Source organism: Microtus oregoni, unplaced genomic scaffold (genome assembly GCF_018167655.1).
Source record: "Microtus oregoni isolate MIOR12 unplaced genomic scaffold, Mior012 000021F_ref0000039, whole genome shotgun sequence".
In the NCBI taxonomy this organism is placed as follows: Eukaryota; Metazoa; Chordata; class Mammalia; order Rodentia; family Cricetidae; genus Microtus; species Microtus oregoni.
The window spans coordinates 26,837,060-26,863,275 of NW_024543080.1; the positions used below are offsets into that span (position 1 = coordinate 26,837,060).

At 42.9% G+C, this 26,216-nt stretch overlaps 1 protein-coding gene across 5 annotated transcripts in view; it reads left to right on the forward strand.

The window, feature by feature from the left end:
* The window catches only part of Atp8a1 (ATPase phospholipid transporting 8A1), a 209,039-nt gene extending 183,163 nt beyond the window's left edge, over window positions 1–25,876 (forward strand). For all 5 annotated transcript variants that reach the window (XM_041671068.1, XM_041671072.1, XM_041671070.1 and 2 more), the window contains 4 exons: window positions 14,058–14,146; window positions 14,813–14,905; window positions 20,016–20,107; window positions 21,348–25,876. In XM_041671068.1, coding sequence (XP_041527002.1) covers window positions 14,058–14,146; window positions 14,813–14,905; window positions 20,016–20,107; window positions 21,348–21,445 — 372 coding nt within the window. In that variant the 3' untranslated portion in view covers window positions 21,446–25,876. The remainder of the gene's footprint in view (window positions 1–14,057; window positions 14,147–14,812; window positions 14,906–20,015; window positions 20,108–21,347) is intronic.
* The last annotated feature ends 340 nt before the right edge of the window (window positions 25,877–26,216 follow it).

Genomic DNA, 26,216 nt, shown 5'->3' on the forward strand with positions numbered 1-26,216 from the left:
TCGCTGAAAATAGAAGGACTGAATTAGTTCAGCCGTAGTCTTTACTAGTTTGTCCAAAACATGTCAGCTTCGCTTAGCCAACGGAAAAGATGGAGTCTTTACCCTTCTGTCGCCCTTCAGTGCCTGTCACATCTTTTGAAGTGTGTGTACATGAGTGTGTGTTCAAGTGACCCTCATCTCCGACCAAGGGGTTTGACAGAAATGCCATTCATGTTGTCAAACATAGGTGGTGTCCGTTTGTTGCTTAAGCAGTGGGGTAATTGGAACCCCTCTTTGTAGCAGTTCATGATAAGCACAGTCACTGGTTCTAGTAAACCTCAAATCACTTCAGAAAGAAGTGATTTCTCTTGTGTGTGAAATTTTACAAAGCCTAAAGTTCTATATTTCAATTGAGACTACAGAACATGTATATGTGTGTGTGTGTGTATGTGTGTGTGTGTATGTGTGTGTGTGTATGTATGTATGAAGTTTTCATTCTTGTGCCAAGGCTTTCTATCCGTTATAAATCTGTGCAGAATTGATTGGTCATCTTACAGTTTATTTAGTCATCTCACTTTCATAACAAAGCTGTTACAGCATATATAGGGCAGTATATTATTGTAGGTTGCAGCGGTCAGCACTGCCTGGTCTGACATGTGCTGTAGAGTACACACCATGAAACAGCACCCAGGACAATGCCCAGAATGTAGGGATAGTTCAAGAACACCTGACACACTGAGTAAGAGCTTTCTGTCACCAAATAGCAAGGTCAATGGTGTCTGATTCAGGGATTCTACCTGCCCTGCCATCCTGTCCTTCCCTTTCTCGACAGCACTTCCTCCCAAGACACAATTTTGTACATGGGTGTCTTAGAGTATCTATTGCTGTCAAGAGACAACTTGACAACTCTTATGTAGGAAACCATTTAATTGGGTGGCTTGCAGTTTTAGCGGTTTAGTCCGTCATCATGGCAGCATGCAGGCAGACATGGTACTGGAGAGGTAGCTGAGAATTCTGTATCTTGCAGGCGACAGGAAGCGATCTCTCTCACTGGGTATGGTTTGTGCATATATGAGCCCTCAAAGCCCACCCCCACAGTGACACACTTCCCCCAACAAGGCTACACCTCTCATTATTGCCACTCCCTTTGGGGCCCATTTTCCTTCAAACCACCACAGTGGGTGTGTTTTAGTTGCTGAAAAGCTTAATATATGTGGGCAGGCTTTGGAAGCTGAGACACTCGATGGCCTTAAAGGGACATTGGCTGAATAGAGGAGCTACTCCTAAAGGTAGCCAAGACCTGTGAGGAGCCATAGCACCAATCAGCCAGTGCTGTTGAACTCGAACTTTGCCCTCAGGTTCTTCTCCAGTGACTGCATGCATAGTCAGTCAGTCTGACAAATGTCTCCAGGGATTCCTCTACATTAGCCACTGTTTCAGGTTCTGGATTCAGGAATGACAGAGATCGTGTCCTCCTGCAGCTGACTTCTCTAGTGGGAGGAGAAGGACGATGGATAAATAAGCGGAATATACATGGGTAGAGAAGCGCAGCGGGCAAGGGTACCATGTGCCAGGGTTCCCATGGAACCCTGAGGCTTCTGCTCACGGTCAGACGCTAAGCCACTGGAGGAGCCTCAGGGTCTCATAACCTGACGTGAGCTTTGCACGGGGCTCTGCCTGTTGTGTCAGGAGCCTATGCATGGTTATTTCAGGGAACCAGGTGAGAGATAGCCGTCTCTCAGACTAGGAGGGCAGCAGTCCAGAGAAGAGGTAAGATGCTGAGAGCTTCAAGTGATGGGACTTGCAGATAGGTTTCGGAATGTTGGTAGAGAGAGGGAGCTTCAAGACTGACTCTAGTGTTTGCTGTTAACAAAACAAGAACACATTAGACATTAACTCCCTGGGTCCCATCACAGACTTGTTTTAGTGGCTCAGTTTCAAGATGAATTAACTGAGCAGTTAAATCTGAACTCACATGGGAAGTGGCCGAAGGCTTTCAGCAATGCTACTTCTCTGGTACTAGATGCTTGGTTAGGACTCCCTGAGTTTGCAAGGATGCTTTCTTCTGGTGGGTGTCTTGTAGATTTTCATAGAGAAGGAAACCTGTTGTCTATTGTCCTACAGGGCTACTTTTCCCAGGCATCAATGTGGCAAGGGTCATTACAGTGCCACAGCATGAGTCCTAATGTTGCTGTCACCATTGTCTTATCCACTTATATGGGGCAGGGTTTCCCCAGGGCGCCATGATAAATGCTAATTGAGCATTCATTTAAACTTCTGCTGTGTCTTCTGCAAGTGGAAAAAAAAAAAACAGTAGGGTAGAATTCGCAGAGAGATCGATTTCAACTCAGATAACTCTGGAGCAGGATGCTGGACTTGCCAACGTCATGCTCAGGTGATAGTGACCAATTCAGTCACTAGCAACACTGAAGCAGCGACTCATCCACCCCACACCTCCATGGTGCCTTCTCTTCCTAGGCATCTCCCACCCCACCCCACAGCTTCTAGAGTCTCTCAAGTAGAACAAGTTGAAAGAGCTCGACTCTTGCTCAGCTCCCAGGTCTCAGAGTGAGAGTTATATAAACCAGGGAATGTACAGATACAGGTTCGTGCTCCCAGTTCAGCTCAGTAGGCTCACATATGGTTCTGGATTTTGGAGTCATCTCTACCTTGTGCTTTTGGTTCATCTTTGCATCCCCGCCTAAAGACACAGCTGTTTCCCACAGCATGTGGAAGGGAAAACCCTTGTTCACTGACAGCAGGAGGAAAGAGAGCCCAGAGTGTTGTCCAGGCAGTGCAGTTCGTGGCTGGCATGGCTTGTGTTCGTTAGGTCATATTGTCATGAGCTGAGAAGTAGCCAGTGACTAGCTAGTGACTCAGAAAGTGCAACCTCAGAATGTTCGTTTCAAATCCCGCTGGTTTCCTCTGACGAGCTAAGGGATTCTATATCACTCCTTTGGTGCCCATTGCTGTTCCTACTCCCGGATGGGAGCTCTTTCTTTTCGTCCTGTAGCCGTCTTCCTGCGTTCATTCATCCTGTTACTTCATGGCTTACCTGGAACCCTGATCAGCTTCTTCGCTTAACCAGGTGTGAAACTGTTTTCGTCTCTTTAAAAATGCCCAGAGTTCTCATCTCTTGGTATCAGCACCCACCTTTCTTCAGCTCATCTACAGAAATCCTACAGGAAGGTGGCTCAGCCATAAAGAACTTGCGAAACGCACATGAGCATTATGAGTTCATTCCAGGACCCAAGCGTTGTTTGGTCGGTTGGTTGATTGGTTGGTCTTTTAAACGCCAATGGTATAATGTAATCCTATGCTTGTAAACCCAACACTGGAAAAAAAAAACCAAGCAAATCACACACACACAGAGACACTCTAGAAATTCTATCTTCATATCCTACACTTTGACCTATTTTGATAACAAAATCAGCTACTAATAATGTCCATCTTGTTTTTTGGGAAAAAAAAAACTATGAAATGTCATGTGTTAGAATAAGAGAATGCGTGGTTACCGCTGATTGGGGCACCATATGCCTGACCGAGACACTCTTAGAAACCCTTATTGGTGTTTACTTACCCAGGAGCCACAGCTACAGTTTGAGGTGGGGCCTAGTGCACACCTCACAGTCACAGTGGTCGAGTCACCTCCTCAAGGTCGTGAGTGTCTGAGTTGCACTTGGAACCCAGCCTCTTCCTGTCCGCATGACCACCCTGCGGTCAAATACGTTCATTCTCCTTTCTTCATTGTGACCTCTTCTCCCTGCGCCATGACGGCTTTTCTCCCAGCCTTAGCAACAGTAGATGCTTAATCTTCATTGGGTACCAGTGTCGTAGATCAAAACATTTGTATTTATTTCTGTGTGCTTGGTGAAGTGGCCAAATGCTGCACGTAGCATTTCCATCACCAGCTGTCCTCAGCTGCCTCGGTCACTGTTTGGAGGGTTGTTTCACGCAAACCCACGGCTTCTTTTCCTGTGGACTTGCAGAAGGATCACCTGCACGTCAGAGCCTTGCTCATCCTCCGCTGACTCCTCGTTGGTGGTTCTCAGTGGCGGGTAGGGTGTTCCCATGTGAGAACATTCCTTTGTAGTTCTGCACTGTGGCTCTAACCCAGTCTTCTGCATCCCTCCCCAGAATGATGGTCACATGATAATGATTAACTAGTAACTCTGTGCCCAAAATTGCTAAAATATGATTTTTAAAAGAAATGATGACATTAGTAGAAAAAAGTGGATTCTATGAAGTTAGACAATTGGAGGGAAATCTTTAAAAATAAAGAGGAAACAGCGACAAGCTAAATATGTTACTGTTTTTCCCGCCACTCACAAATATGGTTGTGATTTAAGAGGGGGACTTTTTTCTTCAGACTTGACTTGTGTTTTTTTCACACCAGGACAACAGTTTATGGGGTACGGCAGGCCCTGGGGATAGCGCTGTGTCATATAAACATAGACCAGCCTGCTTTTCAGACTTGTCTAGATGACGGCACTGGGTAGTTTTTGGAATTTCCAGAAGAAAATGTTTTAGCCAAAATGATTAGTAAACCAGATTCAAAAAAAAAATAAGAAAAAGTAGCTATATCAAACTCTATCAAGGGTCATTTCACGTCAGGATTAATACCAGAAGCTAGGTTGCAAAAATGAAAAGAAAAGAAAAAAAGGAAAACTTTTAAATTTATTGTCGCTTTGCAGACACACACTGTAAAGTACCCCCACCCCCAGCGCCATCTGTTTCTGCTCTCCCTGGCCTCAGGGACCTATAAAACTACTGAAGGAAATTGAAGTTAAGGAAAGAGCATGTGTTTTACAGAATTTCAGATCTCTTGATTGAGGTTTGTAAAGTCCGTCTGAAAAACAGTAAAAACTTTTGTTGGGCCCTTCGATGTCACCCCTTAAGAAAGACATTCATGAACTGCAACCCTGATAAGATTTTCCTAAACTGTGCTATTGCCTATTTCCAACATCATAAATCATACTTCAGATGAGGAATTTCCTGGTTAAAATAGTCCTTATCCATCCATCAGCTCTTAATTACTGGACAGCAATATAATAACTTATTGGTTGTAAGGCCAGGGCTCCTGAGTGGGGCAGGGTTTTTATCTGAGATTACTGTGTTAAGTCAAGTAGCCTGGAGGGACCCACTAGCCTAAAAGCCAGCAGAAGTTCATCAGTGAGCTAAGGACAAACATGCCCTTGATCACAGACCCGTGCCCTTGACAGTAAGGGAGACAGCTGGTAGGTTGCCATTTCCAGGCCCTTCCTGTTCAGAGAAGCCTGTCTAGTACTGCTCAAGCAGAAGAGGTGTGAACACACCAAACAGGATTTGGACTCAGGACCTTAGCACACACTTTAAAATGGACACGCTCTCCTGAGAGCCATGAAGAGATGTGGCATTGCTTTTCATAACCACAGCTTCTTTTCCTCCCGTGCAGAGCAAGTGTCAAACTTAGTCCAGGCTCTGTCTTAGGAAGCCGAGAGCGGAACTGGTCCTTGCCCATAGGTGGTCTTGCTAATGACACAGAGGTGACATCATAACTGTGAGCCAGATGTGGTCTGCCCAGATAACTGAGCACGGACAGATGTTCGTCAGAGCAGGGAGCAGGGGGACTTGATGTGTCAGTTACTCCTCTACGTGATGAGTTAGTGTCAGTCATTTGATAAAGTAAAGTATAATGGGAGGAAAAGAGTAACGGAATGGGATAGAATGGATGCTCAGAAGTGGTTTTGAAGCTGGGACAGTTAGGCTGAAACTCAGATGCCTGTTGTATATAAAAGAATATCTCAGGATCGAGGAAGAACAGGAGTCTGCGGTCTAAGGCTGTGGTGGTTTAAAGGAAAATGCCCCACCCCACCCCCCAAAGGGAGTGGCACTGTTAGGAGATGTGGCCTTGTTAAAGGAAGTGTGTTACTGTGTGGGCAGGCTTTGAGGTCTCCTATGCTCAAGATACTGCTCAGATTGTCAAACCACTTCCCATTGTCTGTAAGTCAAGATGGAAGAACTCTCGGACCCTTCTCCAGTATCCTGTCTACCTGCATGCTGTATTGCTCCCCACCAAGACAATACTGGACTAAACCTCTGAACTGCCAAGATTAAATGTTTTCCTTTGTAAGAATTGCTGTGGTCATGGTGTCTCTTCACAGCAATAGAAACCCTAATTAAGACAAAGGCATTTCTATTTTTAGATAGTAAGAACATTGAACATTGAGATAATTCACCCCTGTACAATTTACCCAAGTAATGGCATAATGCTTTCAATATGCATTTCTCATAATAATATTTTGTTACTGACTTCATCTTCATTTTTTGTTGTCTTTCCATTTTTAAAATAGCACAATAAGGAAAGCCAATATGCAACAACAACTCTGTTCCTAATTACTTTTACTATTCTGGAAACTGTAGTCCTAGAGAACAGCATTTCAGAGGCACAGTTCCCAGACTTCTTCTCCCGTGCCACTTCCAGTATGCATAGCTGTATAGCCGGGCTTTACTGTTTGGATAGAATTGACTTCTGATTGAGCCAGTGCCTGCTAGTACCTTCTTTTTCCTCCGAACACCTTCCTTACTGATTTACTCTCTATCATCTACTCATGAGACAATGGACATGTGAGAGTTTCCTGCAGGGCACTATTGCTTCCACACTGGGCATCTTAACTGCTCTCCATCACCTCTAGAATTCTCCACAGAAGAGAAGTGGAGATGTTGTTTACTGGTGTCTACTTTACATACTTCCGAAGATCTTTGTTTGGTTGGTTGCTTGGTTTTTGGTTTGTTTGATTTTTTTTTTTTGGTTTGGTTATTTTGTTTTTGTCATGTATCTCAGGTTCCAAGGTAGCAAAGGATATTCTTGTGTCTTGGATTTGATGAGCCAGATCCTTGCAGCCACTAATGTTGACTGACTGAGAACAGGATTTACAGCAGACAAGACCCTGTGGGGGACTGAGGTTGGGTGGGATGGGATTGAAATTGGAATGTGGCCACACACAGTATACTTCTTCCAAAGAACTGTATGACTGCTACTGTAGGCAGAAAAGGAGAAGCCGCATAGAGAGGAGCGCCAAGAAATAGCATAGGAAAAAAGTAAGAAATGGCCTGCAATTTGAAGCCAGTCATGGAAATAGTTTGGGGGTTTTGTTGTTGTTTGAATGATTATTTCACGAAGATGATGTTTCCTGAGGAGATTAGCAGATGCATGGGGAAGAGAAGAGAGGAAAAGTAAACTCACAACATACGACCAAAAAAGAGAGCTGGGAGTGGAGGGTTTGAGTTTTCCCCTCACAGTACAAATCCCTCTGGGTGTAGAAAGCTGAGCTTAGCCAGAAAGCAGTTAACTTCTTGAATCAACCATTTTATAACCAAATCCTAAGAAACAGGATAGGCTTGCTGGTAGTGTTTTCTCTAACCTGAACCTTTCCTGCAAGAAGTCCTAAGACTTCAAAGGTGCAAGGAAAACAGAAGACTCCACTCACCACACCATCAAGGAGTGTGTGTGTGTGTGTGTGTGTGAGAGAGAGAGAGAGAGAGAGAGAGAGAGAGAGAGAGAGAGAGAATATCTGTAAGTGTGTGTATATGAGAATTGTGAATGGATACATTGAAAACAATTTTTTAAAGTCACAAGTTAGGGACTGGAGAAAGAGCAATGTTAGTTATTCTTCTAGAGGACCTGAGCTGGGATTGTTCACAAACATCCATAACTACAGCTTCAGGAGATCTGATGCCCTCTTCTGGCCTCTGTAGGCACCTGCACACACACATGGTGTGTGCTTACATAGACACACATATACAAAAATAATAAAAAAAAATAAACTTTTTAAGGAATTTTTAAATTTTTTAAGGAAAAAAATATGTCTTTTCTGAAATTACAGTCTTGCCTAAGAAAATAACGTTCAGTGTGGAAAAGAACAAACCAAAGAAACCTGACCAAAGAATTAAAGCAATTATTATTTTTATCTTGAGATTTCTTATACCAGAGAAGATTAATGATATTTTGCTTTTTAAAAAATAAAATTATTAGTAAAAACTTCTTAATAACTTAAGTAGCTTAAAATCATTGAATAAGCGTCAAAAAATAGGTGAGGGGCGGGACAAACAGTAGCCCACATATACCTCTGATGTCAGTCACGCTGATGGGCTGTTTGTATCATATGCTGGACTTTGAATAGTTTATCCGCTTAACAGGTTCTCTCTTCTAGTTGCTGTGGGAATGCAGCTCTGAAAAGGAAGGGTTTGCCCTGAAGCTTATCATGGGTGGGGGGGATAGATAGATAGATAGATAGATAGATAGATAGATAGATAGATAGATGGGTTTGCCCTGAAGCTTATCATGGGTTGGGGGGAATAGATAGATAGATAGATAGATAGATAGATAGATAGATAGATAGATAGATAAGCAGAATGCCTGATGATGATAGAGCAAGCTGCAGGGTGCTCAGTGCCATGGAGCTGATGGAGTGATGGAGCTCTGAGTACGAACCTAACCAACTCTGGCTACAGTTGCAGGGGTCTCTAGGACCACCAAGGCTGGCAGACATGCTTGAAAAAGCTATGTTCGTATTCTGTGTGTACATTCATGTCTTGCTACATATACATATATCTTACTGTGTGTGTGTGTGTGTGTGTGTGTGTGTGTGTGTGTGTGTGTAGTAAAAGGGAAACAAAGGCAGTTCAGTTCAACACGATTAAGTAGACTGTATTGGTTCAAAAATCTTGAGTCTGACCCTAAGTAGTTTATTACAGGCATGTTTAAGCACAGCACAGTTTGGTTAAAAAAAAAAAAACTTCCTGGTGATAATTAACTCAATCCCATGTACACAATAAAGCGCAAAGTAAGCTAAATAAATATGGGACATGACTGCATCAGCACTCTTTGTAAAGAGTGTGTGCTCCTTTCCATGAAATTGAGTTCTAAGACTGGCTGAGAAAAATAAGCTTATGATAAGGGTCAGGGGGAATATTTGGTGTGGTTTCAGTCACACAGATAGCACCAAAGTCACCAGACTGTTAACCATGTCAGCTCCCAGCCTTCCCGGTGGATAACAGGTTATGCATCCCTTCCTTTGTGGGAACAATCCGATGTGGCTCATACTCCAGGTTCCCTAGGTTTATCTGTGAGCACAAGGACCCCTGTGCCTCCTACATCAAGTATTAGAGATAGAGAGTATAGTTTAAATGAAGTTATGCCTCTTGAGCTGATGTCAGCCCAGAAACCATGTATTATGTAACAAAGCACCATGTACCAGTACATGAAAAATCCTCTTTGTGAGATATTGGTCCAGGGAGTCTGAGGCTACCAAAGCATTATAGGCTATTGCTGTTGCCCTTGGTTTCCCACCAGAAACTGAAAATAAGTCCTAATTGCTGAAGAGCCATGCACTTTGGGGGCAGGAAGATCCAAACTGGATCTAATCTGAAAGCCTACTCCCTGAGAGCTAGCTTTCTTACTACCAGGAGGCCCTATACGAGCTGCCAAGGGAGAAAAGCAGCCAGTATTCCTACCTAGCAGTGATACCCATGAAACACAACAATGACCAGCATGGCAAGATGTCCCTAAAGGTGCAATAGTGGCACGTATCTTTCTCTTTACTCAAGGCCCTTCCAAACAATCCATTTTCTGCTCATTGCATTCTGTGGGCAGGATCTTAAAGAGCTTACAAAATAGGTCCCTCGTGTGGACATACATTTACTCGGTCAGACTGATCTGTTAGCTGTTGCTGTTTTACAGCGAATACCTGAGTTCCATAGCCTTGGAGAGGCATTGCAAGGTCCGCCAGTGCATTCGTAATAACAAGCTGCCCCTTGCGGCTCAGTGGGCTCTTTACTCCATCTCTTCCAGGCCTTCCTTAGGCTGTCCTGCCCTTGCCTCTGAGAGGCTGCAGTCACCTCACCACACCAGGCACCCTGGGACCCTGTAGGGACTGGTGATCACCAGATTCGTGAGATGCTAATCCCTCCACAGAAGCTGGGTGCAGATTGACACACAGTGCAGAAACTGAACTGTCAAATTGACAGGAGTGTTTGTGGCCCCATCCCTTTCCCACAGGCTACTGCATTTCAGGAGATCTATGGACTGGTACAGGTGTCTGTTGAACGGCAGCTCTTTACACGCCACGACTGGTGGCGCATTTTTTTATCTGATTTAATTTAGTGCATCCGTTGATGACCGCAGAGAATGACTGTCACAGGTGGATACTATGGCTTTTGAGAACACTGTTTCTAGCCTTGCCTGTCTGTTGCCATCGATGTGTATGAGATGAGCGGGCTCTCCTTATGCCCAGATAGTAGCCCAGAATCGCACGCATTTGAGACTCGTTCTCCAGCATGCTCCACCTCTCCACTCACATCCCCGAGCCTGTGGAAGTCCTGTGTTTCTGGAAATCTACTCATTTTGGAGAGTTCTTCCCCAACTATTTTTAAATATAGAAACCCTGTATAAAGCCTTATCTAGACAATGCCACTTCTTGGTTTTGATTCTTTTGCTGGAGTACTGTGGACTGAACCCAGGCCTCACATACAGCGTATGGATAGCCTATCCTCTGAGGACTGTTCCCAGGCCTATTTGTCCAGAGTTTTTAAAACTGTTGCTAGTGTTAACTTGCCGCTCCTTTGGATTTATATTATTTTCTGTTACAAAAAAGGAATGAAACAAAAGGATAAAGAGAGGAAGGGAGGAAGACAGGACTACAGGACTTGGTGACATGTGCCTGTAACCCAAGCACTCAGGAGGCAAAAGCAGATAATCATTTGTAAGATCAAAGCCAGCCTGGGCTACATAGCAAAAGTCTTAGTAATACACCTATGAAGTTAATATATAATATAATAATTTCTATTTTCTCCATTTCCTGTAAGCAAATTTCTGTGACTGATGTACTTAACCAAGCCCTCTCCTGTTAGCAAATCTTTAAGGCTGAGATTTATTAATGATCAATTTATGTTGACTCATACTATATTTGGGCATTGGAAATATTGGATAAGACAAACATTTGTATGTATGTATGTATTGATCAAAAACATAAAATTTATAGATTGCTTTTCCCTGAACTTGATTTAAAAAAAAAAAAAAACTCCCTTTCTTTAAAGTTCATGGGACAGACCACTAGAAAGAAGAGGAGATGAGAGTCCTCTAAAGAGTTCCAAAAGTTAAGATGAAAATAGGAGAACATATCAATAATAATGAGTGCAGCCATGTTGATAGCAGAGGAATCAGACCAAAAAGTCACTCTCCCTGGGGTCTTGGTGGCTGCTGTGGGCACTGGCCGACCAAGTCAAAGGCGCAGAGCACCAGACCTGCTCTGGTTGGGGCCCACGGGCTCTCAAAGGTGCTTTTGTTTTAAAAACTCTGGAAGAGCAAGCAATCCTTACCAGCCCTTCTAGTGGCCAAGTCAGAGACAGTCAAGAACTACGCAGCTAAAGGCAGCAAATGTGAGTTTTCCGTTTCGTAAGGTTGACTGTGAAGAACTTGTGTGGGGTCCCCACTGTGGGTCAGAAATAAGCGGTCCTGGTCCTGCACCTCCAAATGCGCTTGTTGTCTTCTCAAATATTCTTCTGCATTTACATGAAAATTTCAGAGCACTTCCCCTGCCGGATTGTGTTTTCCATTAGAGGTATGCCTGCTTTATTTTGAAGCCCTAGTGGTCCCATCTGGAGCTTGTGACCTCTGCAGAGACAAGCAGTTACTTGTTCCCCAGGCCCAGGCCGTGCACAGGCAAGCCTGCAGTGTACCAACCACACAGCCCTATGTGCACAGACACCCCCCCCCCCCACAAGCCCCTCTGGGAGCCGCTTTTGTGGCAGATTCTATTTGGTTTCACAGGACCTGGAAGAGGACAAGGGACACTTGGCACTGCCCCCCAATCTCCCACGTTCAGGACCATTTGCAAACCGCTCTCAGAGGGAGCCCCGGACCAACAACCGCTAGCAGACGTCCCCATAAGCACCATTGTCTGCACGGGGCTTGCCTTTTCCCAGCTGACCTGCCTGAGAGGGGGGAGATGTGAAAAGTTAGAGACAAACTGGCTTCCACAGAGGGAGGGGAGCTTTCTTGTACAGAAAGGAAGGAAATACCTCTGTGGGATTTCATTTTTTTTCCCCTCCTCTTCATCCAAAAAAAAAAAAAAATACAAAGAGACTCTCTGTCTTAAACGGGAACGTCGGCTTTAAATCTCTTAGGTTTGGATTAACGCTGCAAAAGGGAAAAAAAAATCTGACAGGCTTTCAGATATGACTCAGAAAAAGTTTTTCCCCTCAATTCACGTTGTTCATTTGTAAAGGCCAAGGCGGTAGCTGAATAGTGGGCTGTAGCTGTCTGTCCCCTTGGTCATTAGCATGACAATGGGCAGAATTAGCAGCCTGCAGGATCCAGTTTTTCTTGTCCAGGGAGACATTTAGCTCGAGGTTAATACAAGGTTTGCCAAAGGCAAGAGGGAGTCTTTCTTCTCTTGCCCTCAACGTTAAAATACATTAAAAGTAAGCCAGGGAGACAAGTTTTCTGTGATTTACGTAGCACTCACCTTACCCTTTTCCCCAGAAAGCAGAAGATGTTCGAGCGTTTTTGTTTTGTTGGTTTTGTTGTTTTGTTTTCTAACAGCTGTTACCTTGCTAGAAAGCGGCCATGAATGGCAACAAAGGCCCGTGAGTTGATAGGCATTTCCTCTTACACAGTTACGGTTGGTTTTCACTATTGAGGATGTCAGCAAGCACGTCCAAGATCATGTTTTGCTTATTAAATAAAGTGACTTTTATGGGGACATTTTTCACTTGTTGGTGTCTGGGATATGGGTGCTGTTCCTCAGAACCCATGCGACAAATTCTATGTTCTGAGATTTTTTTTTCTTATGATGGCATGTTTTTATTTTAATTTTATTGCCAAAAAGAAAATAGGAAAAACTCGGTGTGCTTGAGTGGCAGCCTGTGTGTTCATACAGGGAAAGCCCCTTTGAGAGTCGGGACGAATACCGGGTCCGCACATGCTTCAAAACTGATCTTCCTCTATGATGAGAAGGGATTGACTGCAGCTATGCGTGATCATGAGTCTACGCGGAATTAAACTCAAGATCCTTTTTTAATTCCTGAAACAATTCCTGAATTCAAGATTTTGAAAACAGAACCCTTTCTGATTGATTTGCAGAAGGGTGTAAGTATGCAGGGGCTAACTGACCACTGTGTACTGGAATTAGCATAGTGTCTGTGCGAACCAAGTAGGTACTGCAGGCTTGACCTTGAGAACAAATCAACTCAAAGAGAAGCCAAAATGTGTCTGTTATTGTACAAAACTCATCTTTTTACACTCTTGGTGATCTAACTCTATGACAGTGATATTTACTTCAATCACGAACAGCTAATAGAATTCATTACTTTTTAAAAACTGCAGAACTAATTTGTTTATAGTCTGAAGGACCCTGATACTGAATTGGAGATTTAATACAATGGAATAATTGAAAGTTAGTCTTAGTATACCTTTATTTGAATTCCACATACGAGATATTTGGTTTGACTTTAACAATCATAGATGTATACCGATTAAAATTTATGTGAATCTTTGAACAAAATTAAGATTACGTCTATTCAGTTGCACAAAATAATCAAGTTGTTACTTTCATAGATATCTTATTGTACCATAGTCATAATGTATCTGGATGATTGTAATGTCCTGCAGTATGGTAAGTGTAAAGTTCATTTTCATGTGCCAGAATTATTGGATTTTGTTTCTAGATATGAATTATTTTATATGCCATATTATTTCACTTAAATCTTGAATATATTTTTTCGGAAAGATTGATAATGATGCCCCGTTACAAAAGGTCAAAATTTACACTTTATGTCATTTTGCACAATAATTTTGCAAAATCATATGTATATGAAAAGATTTGATGTGTGATCAGCTACTTGAGAGGAAAAGCTGGGGTGTAAATGCATGATAAATATGGCTTTTAACTCCAAATACCTTATGTTTGAGCTTGGAGCATTGTTTTTCCCATTATAAAATGATATTTAAATTACCTTACTTAAATTATCTGAAGAAACTAAGTGTGACTGGTATACCCTTTGAGGGACGGAAGTGTCAACTGGTGATGTCTCCACAGGCAGCCATGCTCTTCAGCTCCGGAGTCTTTTGGATGGGCTTGCTCTCCATCCCCGTGGCGTCCTTGCTTCTGGATGTGCTCTGCAAAGTGTAAGTGCTCATATATGGCTGTAGACACAAAACTGTGTGTGCACGGCACCCCTGACATTTCTGCCGTTCTCAGACATGCAAAATCTGCAAAACAGGAGCCAGGGGCTTTATTTATTTTAAAGAAGAAAGACATGATTCAATAAGAAAACTAAATGAGCTGAAAAGGCCAAATGAGAAATAAAGTGGTTACTTCCACGTGCGCGTTGTTGGATTGGAGAAGATTGTATCAGGGCACATGCCTTTAGGAACTCCCTGAGAGACCTCAAAATAGAAAATAAAAAGAGGTTTTTAGCTCTGAACATGTTTCTGGGGAGCTATGAAAGGAAATTTCTTGCTTCTCTGATTCTAAACATATATAAACTATGAAAGGAACAAAAACTATTTTTCATAATTGTTATGTTTTAAAATGCTGTCTTACCCTACAGCATAGTTACTAAAGTTAATGATATATTTATTCAGTAACTATTTTAGTATTGTAGATCTCAATTAGCTTCTATGACTCCTGTCCCTATATTACTAAACAAAAGTGCCCTAGCTTTTTCGGTTTGTTGAAGTTCTGCTCACCCCTGGTTACTGCCGTGCTTGCCAAGGGCTCACAGTCAGCCACATGTCCACATCTGTGAAGTCTTCGCAGGAGAATTGCCATGCAAATCTTTTCCCTTGCAGTATCAAGAGGACGGCTTTCAAAACGTTAGTGGATGAAGTTCAGGAGCTTGAGGCGAAATCTCAAGACCCCGGGGCAGTCGTACTTGGAAAAAGGTAAAGGGCAAATTGAGTATGTTCTTTCATAGGAGAAGTTTTACATTTTTCTCTTCCTAGTGGCTAGAAATAAGCTGTGAGACTTGCATTTATCATTTAACTTGGCACTGGTGGTGTCACTGACAGGTTCTGGAATCCAGGAGTACGGATTCAAACCAGGTCTGCTGTTGCTAAGCAGTGAGCTGTCTTAGATGAGTTTCTTAATGCTCAATTTTTTTTTTATCAATAAAATGGGGCTCATATGCCCCATTTATAGAGGTTGTAAGGATTGAATGAAATAACGGGAATGGGATGACATAGGCCTGTAATCACAGCATATAGGGGGCTGAAGCAGCTGATCATAAGTTTTGGGCCAGCCTTAGCTGGTGATTAGGGAGAGTATGGTGGCTTCCTGCTGAGAAGCAGCTGAAGGAAGGGCAATGAGCTGTAGCGAGGACCACAACAGGACAGGAACGCTGTCCTACGAAACCAAACATTTGCACATAACATCTTAACATTTATCAAATCACCATAGCAAGAAAATGTGAATTCAGACACCAGAGGCAAGCGCTGGAAGATGGCTTAGCAGAGAAGAGAGTTCACTATGCGAGCATTAGGACCTGAGTTCAAGTCTCCAGCACCACATAAAAAGCTGGGTGTGGTCATCCATGCCTATAACCCCAGCACTTTGGAGGGGTGGAGGCCGAAGCTTTTTGGGGTTATCGGAGTCAGTCAGCCTATTTCCAAATTCAATGAGAGACCCTGTCTGTACAGAAGAAGAGGGAGAGTGACAGTACCCAGACAACCAGTGATCTCATGCCCTTCACAGGTGCCTGAGTAGGCACACCCCCAAAAAAGGGAGTGCGATAGGGATTATAGAGACTGTGGCCTCACTGGGGACAGAGACTCTTGGATGTCACTGGAGTATATGTGAAGCCATATATTATGTGCAGGTAAATAATGAGGCTTACGGTTTGATATTCAACTGTGATCATCAGCCAACAGAGCTGGTCCTTAACAAGTCTGGGCTCAGGATCTTCGTATCAGATGTCACCAGTTTGTACATCGCCACTGTTTGTCCCTTGGTCTCAGCATATAGGAGAAATTAGGACATACAGGGTGTCGGATAATTTGGTCGTGGAGGACCATGGTGGGGATTGCCCCCAATTTCTCAGTATTCTTTTCTTAATGGAAAGCAGTTTCAGGATTGTCTGAGAACCAACCAATGAAATTCTGTGTCCCAGTTTTTACTCCAGTCTTGATGTCAGTATGACAGCCCAGACTCTGAAAATAAAGAAGGATATAGAAAAGCCGTTCTGGGGCTAGGGAGATGCTATGGAATCTCGAGGGCCTGAATTCAGAACTCTAGAACCCACAAAAAAACCCAGGATGGTCGAGCATGCCTGTCACTACAGCCCTGTGAGGGCAAGAGACAGGCAGATCCCCGAAGCTCATCCGTGGAGTCAGACACTTGCCCAGCAATGAGCTTCTGGCTCACTGACAGAACCTGTGTCAGGAAGTAAAGGTAGAGGATGGTCCAAAAAAAAAAGACTCACCATCAGTGCCCTCTGCGTTCGTGCACACATGTACACAACTACACTAACAAATGACGTTCACCAAGAGTACAACACAACATGCATGCCCACAAGCACACGCTAATTTTATTTTCAATAAAGCCTAAAAATGGTTTTTTAAAGAAGAAGCTTTATTCAGCCTACTCATTACCAGGGTGAGAGAGATGGAGGAGATCCCCCCTCCTAGATAGGGATCCTAATCTGTGGTTCATTCTCCCAGCAACACTGCTGCGCATTAACCCTTTCGTGGTTAAATGCCTGTTAACTTCCTGGGCATTTCCTACAGCGAGCCAATCAAAATAGTTTGCCAGCTGTGTGATTTAAAAAAAAAAAAAACACTGCCCCAAAGCATCTTGTAACAGAACGTGTTTATTTCAGGTTACAGGTTACCATCCATCACATAGGGAAGCCAGGGCTGGACCTGGCAAAAGAAAATTGAACACAAAGACCGTGGAGGAATGCTACTTCCTTACTGATTGGCTTTCTTTGACTTGATCAGCTGCTTTTCCTGCACAGTCCAGGCCCGCCAGCTCAGGCCTATAGCTCACACTGGGCTGAGTGCTCCCACATTAATTAGCCGTCAAGAAAATATCCCCACAGACTTGCCCGCAAGCCAGCCCACTGGAGCAGTTCCTCAATTGAGATTTGCTCTTCTTGGATATATCTAGGGTTATGTCAAGTTGATTAAAAAAAAAAAAAAAAAAAAAGCAACCACCATGCCAAACCAACTCTTGCCACTTTAGCACCCTTCAAAGGTGACCAGGATTCCTTTAAAATACACATTCCTTGACTGTATATGAGTTTTAGCCAATAACATATTTTAGTGTTTCCAAAAGAAATACTATATTTAAATTCAGTATCTTTTCATTCACCTCCACTAAATACCTAAGTTACAACATTGTAATGGGTTGGAAATATAAAGCAACAGTGTTTAAATAGTAGTTACTGTGTGATTGCATTAAACAAACTTGGAATTTGCATATTTGGAATGTAAATAAGAGACCTACAGGATTAAGAGAACTACTACCTAAGAATTGTACTAGATGTGGTTTTAGTAAGGCTATATCTTGATCCTTTGCTCTCTCTCTTCTGCCATGCTGAGTTATCCAACCAAAAAAACTAAACTTTTAGTATTCTTATTTGTTAACATGTTATCCACATATTTTATAATGGGACCTGATGGTAATCTTATTCCCCCATAAACATGGATGACATAAAACTGCGTCAACTTTGAAATAATAAATTGTTTCCCATGGGTAGAATAAGACCGGGGAAATCCAACTCACCATCACTTCTAATTTGCTAAGCACCCTCCTATAGATGGCATTTATATTCTGGAGGAGGCAGAAAACAGAGTCACTAAGGACAGAGCAGAGCAACAAAAACCTATTTGTTTTCTTAGCAGTGAGGTAGGATGGGGGCATGAGGACTTAAAACTCATGTATAGCGGCGGTTCTCTCCCACCGAGCCAAGGTTAAGTACAAACCAAGGCATCAAAAGTGAGTCTTACAAAGCACTTTTTCTAATAATCCCTGGCTTCTGGGGGACAGGAGTGGGAGGGACCAGCATTTGTTGAGTGCTTCCTAAGTGTCAATCTCTATGCTGTCAAGCAGTTAGACCCTGCCTGCCTGTCTACCAGAGAGTTATGTATTATCCTCCATTATAAGTGAGATACCCAGGAAGGTTTGTCTACAATGGGCCAGTTAACAAGTAGCAGACTCAGAAAGTCAAAGACGGACTCCGGAGTCTGTGCTCTTCCCTGATGGATGTGCTAGGTTTCCTGGAACGCCTCGGTGCTCAAGACATAAATAAGTAAATCGGGGAAAAGCATCATCCTTTGTATTCCAGTTACTGAAGTACAGAACATAAAGTCCATCCCTAGACTTCTTCAGATTTTGGTGTTGTGATAGTAAAGTATGATGTATTTTGGAAGGCCAGCCTGAAACCTAAAAAAAAAGGGGGGGGGGGGGATTTGGGGAAGAAGCTGCCCGAAAACTCCTCTGCCCTCCTCCAGCCTTCTAGAATCATTGCAGCTTCAAACAGCAGAGACTGCCAGGCACCCTGTCCATAGCACTCTGCTGACAGAATCAGACTGTCCCAGGCTCGCACTCCAAACTTTCCCAAAGGAGTTACCCATCCTAGTGGCCTTTGGCTCTCAGTCTGTGGTGTTAGAACACTTAAAGAGAAGGAGGACAGGGAAAGTGACTTCATAGAGATGAGCCTTTCTCCTTTGTGTGTGGCAAAACCAAGGTTTACAACTACCGCAGTGCCGTTCAAGCTTTCCATGAATATGTTTTCTTCTTTTAATGCAGCTAATTCCCAGTGACAATAAAATATGTCCATAAGCCCTAGTTAACATCCCTAGGCTTCAAAAACTATGTGAGAGATTAATACAAACGTCAACATTTCTAAATATTTTCCTTCTTCGATTTTTGCCTAAATGTCTATGTAATTCATTTATACAATGAGAAGGATCTCTTTTGTGTATTGTGTATATGATAGAGATAATTCCATTGGGGGCTTTCAAAAAAAAATGGCAAAACACAGAACTAGCGTTGTTTATAGCAGCTTAACTAAAGCTGCATAGTAAGGAGAAAATCGAGAGAACTTTTTTTTTGTTTTAGCCGATGTCCTTCCAGTTGTTAGAACACGCTTGCATGGCTATTCCCTTCCGCAAAGACACCTTCTTTCCTCCCACAGTGACTGTTCTTTGCTGTCAAAGAACATTGAATAAATCAGTCACTAGAGAAACAGCACCATGAGTAAAGTCGGATAAGGTGTGTGAGCATGTCTCCAAATTGCCCAGAGTCCTTTACCGACAAATGTTTGGATTCCTGTTGCACGAGGAACTCCACTGTGCAGCGGAGGGGAAGATGTGCGATTTCTCACAGTGAGAGCCGCACTAGTTCCACGATTGATTCCGGAGTCCTCTCTGTGGAGGTCAGGCCAAGCATTCGTGGACTTTTGTTTCCTTGTTGCTTTTTCTAGAATAATTATTTAAAAAAAAAAAAAACAATTCATATTTTAAAATGAAATTGACATACTTAAACCAGATTAGAGCGGTAATAGAATTTTTCTAATTAAAAGGGATACTATTTGCACTCTGTATTGTTTTCATCTTTTAGTATAACTAAAACTATCATTTTATATCAGAGTATGTCAAAGTGTAAGCAAGCTACAGTATGGGTACGATCGCTGTATTTAAACTCCTAAAAGCTCTGTCCTGAGGATACTGAGTCAATCAAGGTTTTAGATGATTTGGCAATGTTTTACTACTTAGGTTGAATGGAGTCGGTATTTCATTTGATTTAGATATACTGGTGCTGGGTAAAGAAATCTTAGTTTTTCTAGATTATCATTAAAGATAAGACAGCTCCCTAGCCATACAGGGGGTGCTCACACTCTCATTTGCTATCTGGGAAAGTAGAATAAAAAAGAGTCAGATCAGACTGCCGGCTCTCTGGCTTTTGTTCGGTCTGGCTCCGCTGGTAGTCCTGCTGAGAGCCGGGCTCCTTGAGTTGACATTGTGTTTCACACTTCCTGTGCCTGCTCCACAGCCTCACGGAGAGGGCCCAGCTGCTCAAGAATGTCTTTAAGAAGAACCACGTCAATCTGTACCGCTCTGAGTCCCTGCAACAGAACCTGCTCCGTGAGTATCAGAGTTTTGATTAAATTCTCTGTGCTCTGTGGATCCCAGTATTTATCAGAGCGATGTGTTTTCTTTCCACCATGTTTAACCACTTAGAATTAATGGTTTAAAATTTTTGCAAGGTGGTATATAAAAACAAACGGTTGGTTAACAAGCCCGTGGGCTACACCGTCTCGCGGTGAATGGCGGATTTTAAAATGCTCTCTCCGCACTCCTTGCAGCCTTAAATCTTGAAAAGAAATGGTGGGATAAATCTTAACTCTGAAAAGCTGCCTCTGCGTTGTTATCTTTTCTACTTGAATAACTTCACAAGAGTCCTTTCAGCTTTCAGGCAATGCAAGGAAGCATATATTTTCCCCTTCAAAAAATATTTATGCATATTTAGAGTTGGGAGAAGTTATTGGGTATCTCACCCTCTTAACATTTCAAGAACCTGAAAGAGAACATAATACATACAGCCCTATAGTAAATTTGCTGGTGTCGGTAATATATCTTTTATTTTGTGTCTCCACGTGTAATCTATTTTCCTTTATGCTCATGTATAGTGCTCTTGATCTTTATAAGGCAGGGGCATTTTCCAAAGAAGTGATTCCCCCTAGGGATTATCTCCTATCCCCACACCCCCTCAGAGCATGTAAACATCACTGAGGAAACCAAAGAGAAAGTTACCTAAAGAAAGCAGGCCTCTCCTCCACCTCTGGAAATTCTGTGTGTTCGTCCCTTCTCCTCCATTGGCATTAATTAAGAAATGATCGTATATCTATTTAGAGAGTCTAGGGTAGTGTTTTTATCTGTGTGCTCAATCATGGTAGAATAATTCAGTCAAGCTAATTAATACATTTCTCTGTTCGCCTATATATCCCACTGAACCTTCTCTCACCTGGCACCTATCTGAGAATGTATCCAATGCCATGATTGGCCTCTGAGCCCCTCCAGTCATGGAGAAGCAAAAACGACCCACTAGCCTTGCTGTGTGGGTCAGAGGGCTGAGGGAGATTGGACAGCCTCTGCCTAGCTGAGTGGGGAACAGAATTTAAGCACCACTGGCAATCTCTGGTTCTCCCAACTCTCCCTTTTTGGCTGTTGATCTTTTATCTTTTCCAGATGTCAAAAATGAGTGCCCTTGCTTCTGAAGGTGGGAAATATGTGTCATTTAGCCACGGCTGACCGCCAGCCCTCAGAATGAACGGTAATTTCCAGTGAGTTCATTAAGCGATGTCTGTTCTTTCGTTACTTACAGACGGCTATGCTTTCTCTCAAGATGAAAATGGCATTGTCTCCCAGTCGGAAGTGATTAGAGCCTACGATACCACGAAGCAGAGGCCCGATGAGTGGTGATAAGGAGGCCCCAGCAACAGGCTCTGCTGTGTCTCTGAGGAGAGCTGTCACAATGTAAGGTCATCACTACAACCTGCTGACCAATCCCAGTCTGCTCCCCGGGGAGGAAAAGTGGATCTGAGCTCATCTCACAGCTGGACTTCATGGACATGCACCATCGCCCTCAGACGTTCTCAAGTCCCCACTAAGGCTTTCTAAACCGGAAATGACCTTGTGTCTTTGCCTGAGGGCTTTCTCAAACCGGGGACAGGTCAGTGTTCACAAGCTGTCCCTCTGGGGCTGTAACTATCAGTTCATTGGCTCAGCCAACAGTCAATCAACCATTTAAAAAAAACAACTCTGAACCGGTGTTAAGGGGAGGTCTCTTGATATCCAGACTTCGATTTCAGGCTTTGCTGAAACAAACCAGCATTCTTGATTCGCTCTTCTGAACACTTCTGAACCAGGCATTAAGTGTTTGTGTCAAAAAGTGTCTTGCTAAGTGTTTGCCAAAGACGTTCGGTGTGTGTGTGTGTTTCTCACTCAGTAGTCAACTGCCCAGAAATCTAAAAAGAAGTTTCCTCGCAGCATGTACGATCCGCCTGCTTGACTTTTCAAATGTGAGCGCGACTTGCAAAAATTGAACATTTCCAGGCATTTGCTACTAAAATCTGTGATGTTGCACCTTTGGCCTTACAACTGCTTCTCTGTCGATTGTCTCTGTATTTGTTCCAGTTGGAGGGACCTATGTCCCTGTGACCCTTGTTACAACACTGGTATTTTTTTTTTAAACTGTATTGTCTGTCATTTCTGATGAACTTTAGACTCCTTTAGATGTTCCTAAAAATCTGGCTTCCGCTGTGTGTTGAATGATGTCACTTCGTCTTCAAATCTTTTTCCCCTCCTAAGAAAATTATGCTTACGTGTTTCTGTGGGGTTTCCCAAGCTTCTGTTTCGACATCATCCAGCTGATGATGCATGGGCTTCTTGTCATGTGCGTAGGGCTCGGCTTTCGTCCTGTGTTCTGTTTGTCCTCACCGTGTGTTCCCACTGGAGATGGGATGTGTGACAGAGTTGGTGTGACCATAGCTACCCATATGCTTAAGCCTGAAAATTATTTCACAGTTCACTGGGCCAGCAATTCCCAAAGTCAGTCACGCTCCGCTTATTGACACGAGACAGATAGGTAGCAGACAGATAGGTAGCGCATTTGCCTGGTGTTAAGGAAACACCTCTTCTACTCCAGGAAACCGTCCAGTCCGTGACTACTTCTCACCGTGAACAGGGCTTGCTGGTGCACTTTCAAATAGATGTCCATGCTCATTTGTCTTGGCATTTCCATGAAATCTCCTGACAAATGCCTATTTTGCTACCAACAATAAAAGGTGAAGGGGCTGTTTAAAAACCACACCCAGTTTTCTACAGTTTTTACAGTATTTTTTTCATCTTCAGAGATAAAGGGAGTTCTAGTTTTCAGATACACTTCAGAGATCGAAACAAACTCTTCTGCCTTTTATTCAAAAGCCTGTTTGCCTTTAAGTGGGTTACCAGCAAAATAGAGACTTTGAAACGTGTACGAGGACTGGCTCTGAGGAGAGGGATTCTCCGAATTACCCCCCGCCCCATTTACCTTATTTTCCCCCTTTTTCTCAGTCTGGATTTAAAATCAGGCTGTTTCTTCCTCCTCTAAATGTGTAGCTAGTTACCAGTGTGTCTCCGCATTCCCTACAAATGAGAGGTTCTAAGCATTCACATAATTCTAAAGGGAGTGGAGTGGACATATCACATCTCCAACCCGGCCTGTTGGAGCTGAGATTAAGCAACCCATGAATCAAAACGCCTAGCAGAACTGCACACGTAGAACTGTTCACCTTGTAAAGCTGTAGACTTTAACCTTCTACCAACTAAATCTGGCGAGTGGGTTTTCCTCAGCCTCCTAGTGGTGACAGTTGAGGTCACACCACAGACATGAGAGGCTACCCAGGGATGGCTTCCCTTTGCCCTCGTTATTAGAGGCACCTGTCTCCAGATTCCTCCCATCAGCACATTGTGGGTGAGAATACAGTGGTCTGACACCCGAGTGGAAATCGAAAGTCTTCTTTTTGATCTTGTATCACAAATTATTTCGATGGGACTCCTCCACATGAGATTCCTCGTGGTTAATCAGTACACTGCATTTCCCGAAATGAAACTCTGTATTCCCTTTCATTCCCGCATCCTGTGTTTAAACAATGGACATCAAGTCAGTCTCCCTGTCCCTTAGGCTGGGGAGAGCAGGGGAGCAACAGCTTGGGTAAAACTTGAAACAGAGAGTTGCTGATGCAGTGAGTTTATAGAGACTTGATACTCTGGAGTTTCTAACCATTGTTAGGTGGGAGAAAAGTTCATGGTTTTACTGGGATTTAAAAGACTGCATTCAAAGTGACTTTAAACCTATGTTTGCTCAAAAAAACAATATGTAACTCCACCTTAAAAAGTCCCCTTTAGCGGCTTTAGTAAATGCTGACATGACTGCTTTGTAATGTTTACACTCCAGAAAAGACTATTTATAGCAGAAAAGCCTCATTACTCTAGCATCGAAAAGCTGGGAGTTTCTTCATTGCTTCTGGAAGAGACCCAGGAATATATAGCATGGGTTCTCTATGTGCTAGATATACATGGAAAAATGCATTGGTGCCTCGCACCCTGAGAGATGCTATACCGTAGAAGGTATTGGCGGGAAAGCAGTGTTGTCAGGAACGTGGGAAATTTGAACCTGGTAAGTGTGTTTCTTGGCTGGCACTCCCCTCAGCGCTCCGCGTGCATCGACAGCAAAGAGAACTTGCTAGAAAGTTCACAGGCAGATGAAGGGATACTGCCAGCTAAGGGAGCCATGCATTGTGTTGTCATCGAAGAGAATCAGTCAGGCATTTCCTTCCCAACAGGCAGAACGAATTCTCGAAACGACCAGCATGTCATCCCCACATCTAATTATATATTCTGATTTTTCAATTCAGCATCCCAGAGGGCTGGGATGTTACTCACAGGTTAATTTGTGCTACACTCAGTGCCACGCTCATACGCTGGCACTGAAGAACACCCTCTCAGAAAGGGAACTCTAGCCAGAGAGCGATAGAGAGGGACATCCTCTTAGAACAGCGCGGAGCTATCGCAATGCTACCTGCTCGTCTTGCGGCGGGTTGTTTGATGGCTCCGGGTCTTAAAAGTGTTTCATGGAATGAATCTTTAGTCTAATAAGTAAACTACAAAATTCATCAAGAAAACGTCTCACTCACGCACACTGTGGTGACCACGTACGTGGAATTCCTTCTGTCCGTTGCTTACAGTAACCCCATGTGACCCCGTACCTCAGAAATGCTTTGTAATGATGAGTATTTCTGGACGGCCTCTTAAACATACCACAGCCTGGTGTTTCTCAGATTAAAATAAAGCACTTGTGAAACTCAGTTAGACTTTGCTGCGTTTTACTTAATCCTCAACAGCTATTAAGGTGGAATGTAAGTTAAATTTTGAAGAAAAGGAAATAAATGCTTTCCATGTCTCTTATTGATTTTTTTTTCTGTAAAACAACAGGTGTTTAAGTTTTTGTTTCTGTGTGTGTTTGTTTTGTTTAGTTTTTGATAGGTTTGTGGTTTGCATGACTTAATATTTAAAGTGATCCAGGCAAATGCATGGCTTTTGTAAAAAAAAAAAATCTCGATATTTATTTCTGTCTTATAAAACTTTATCATGGCCTAACTAGAATTTAATGGTCAATGGATAAATTAATTGGTCCTCCACACAACTTTTTTTTTCTTTTACTAAATGGGTTATTTTACAAGTTTCAACAAATTCAATGGAATCTTTTTATTTAATTGGATCTTCTGTTTGGCTTGCCTCTAAGAACTTTTCTTTAGAAAGTTCATGAAACTTCTCAGCAAATGAATCTTCCCTAAATAGGAAGAAAGCTGGATTGCATATGTACTGATTCTGACTTAGCAGCAGCTTTCCCCAGGTGAGTTCGCTGCGGCAACGCTGTGGACAGAGTATTGTTTTTATTCCCAGTCATAGACTAGAAGCCATAACTGCAGTGAACACCACTTGTTGGCCTCTTCCGGCTTCAGTTTTCACTTCCCCGAGTGGGTCACGTTAAAGTTAGAAGGCAGCCTCGAAAGGCAGCTATGAGAGGTTACACCGATGCTCAGCTCTGTGGAAAAGCCATTCCTGCCGAAACTGCTGTAGAGGTTGTGGCGTTGCGTGAGTGGGGAGTGTCGAATCTGTGCTTAGAGTGGTTCTCTCAGGTTTGTGTACCTTAGTGTTTATAAATAGTTACTAGCGTTGAGTAAACTCCGTTTCTATGCACTGTTCCGTGTCATTGGCCTTTTGTGGATGTGCATGTTTTAAACTGCAAATTTTAAACATTTGTCCTTTAATTGTTATTAAAAACAAAATAAACTTTACCATTACATAAAGGCACTGGCTGAAGTTTTCATTGCTACTTTTAGAAATTACGTCGTTTTGTAAAGCAGTTCAGTCTGAGACAGTGCGGCCACCTGATAGTTCCTTCACATTTTGTTTACAGCTATATTTAATCCACTTCATTCGGCTAAGTGAAATATAAAACTAGCTCTGACTTGATAGGCGGGTGGTCTGTGTGATTAGCGGAGAATTATTTTTTGGAAAGTTATCGTATTTTGACTTTATTGTTTAGAAACGTCTCCCACCTATCTCTGCATTTTAAACCAGCTTGCCAGTCAATAGTTCACTCCGCTCTCTGTCCTTTTGTGTTGGATGGATTTCATAGGTTTTCTAA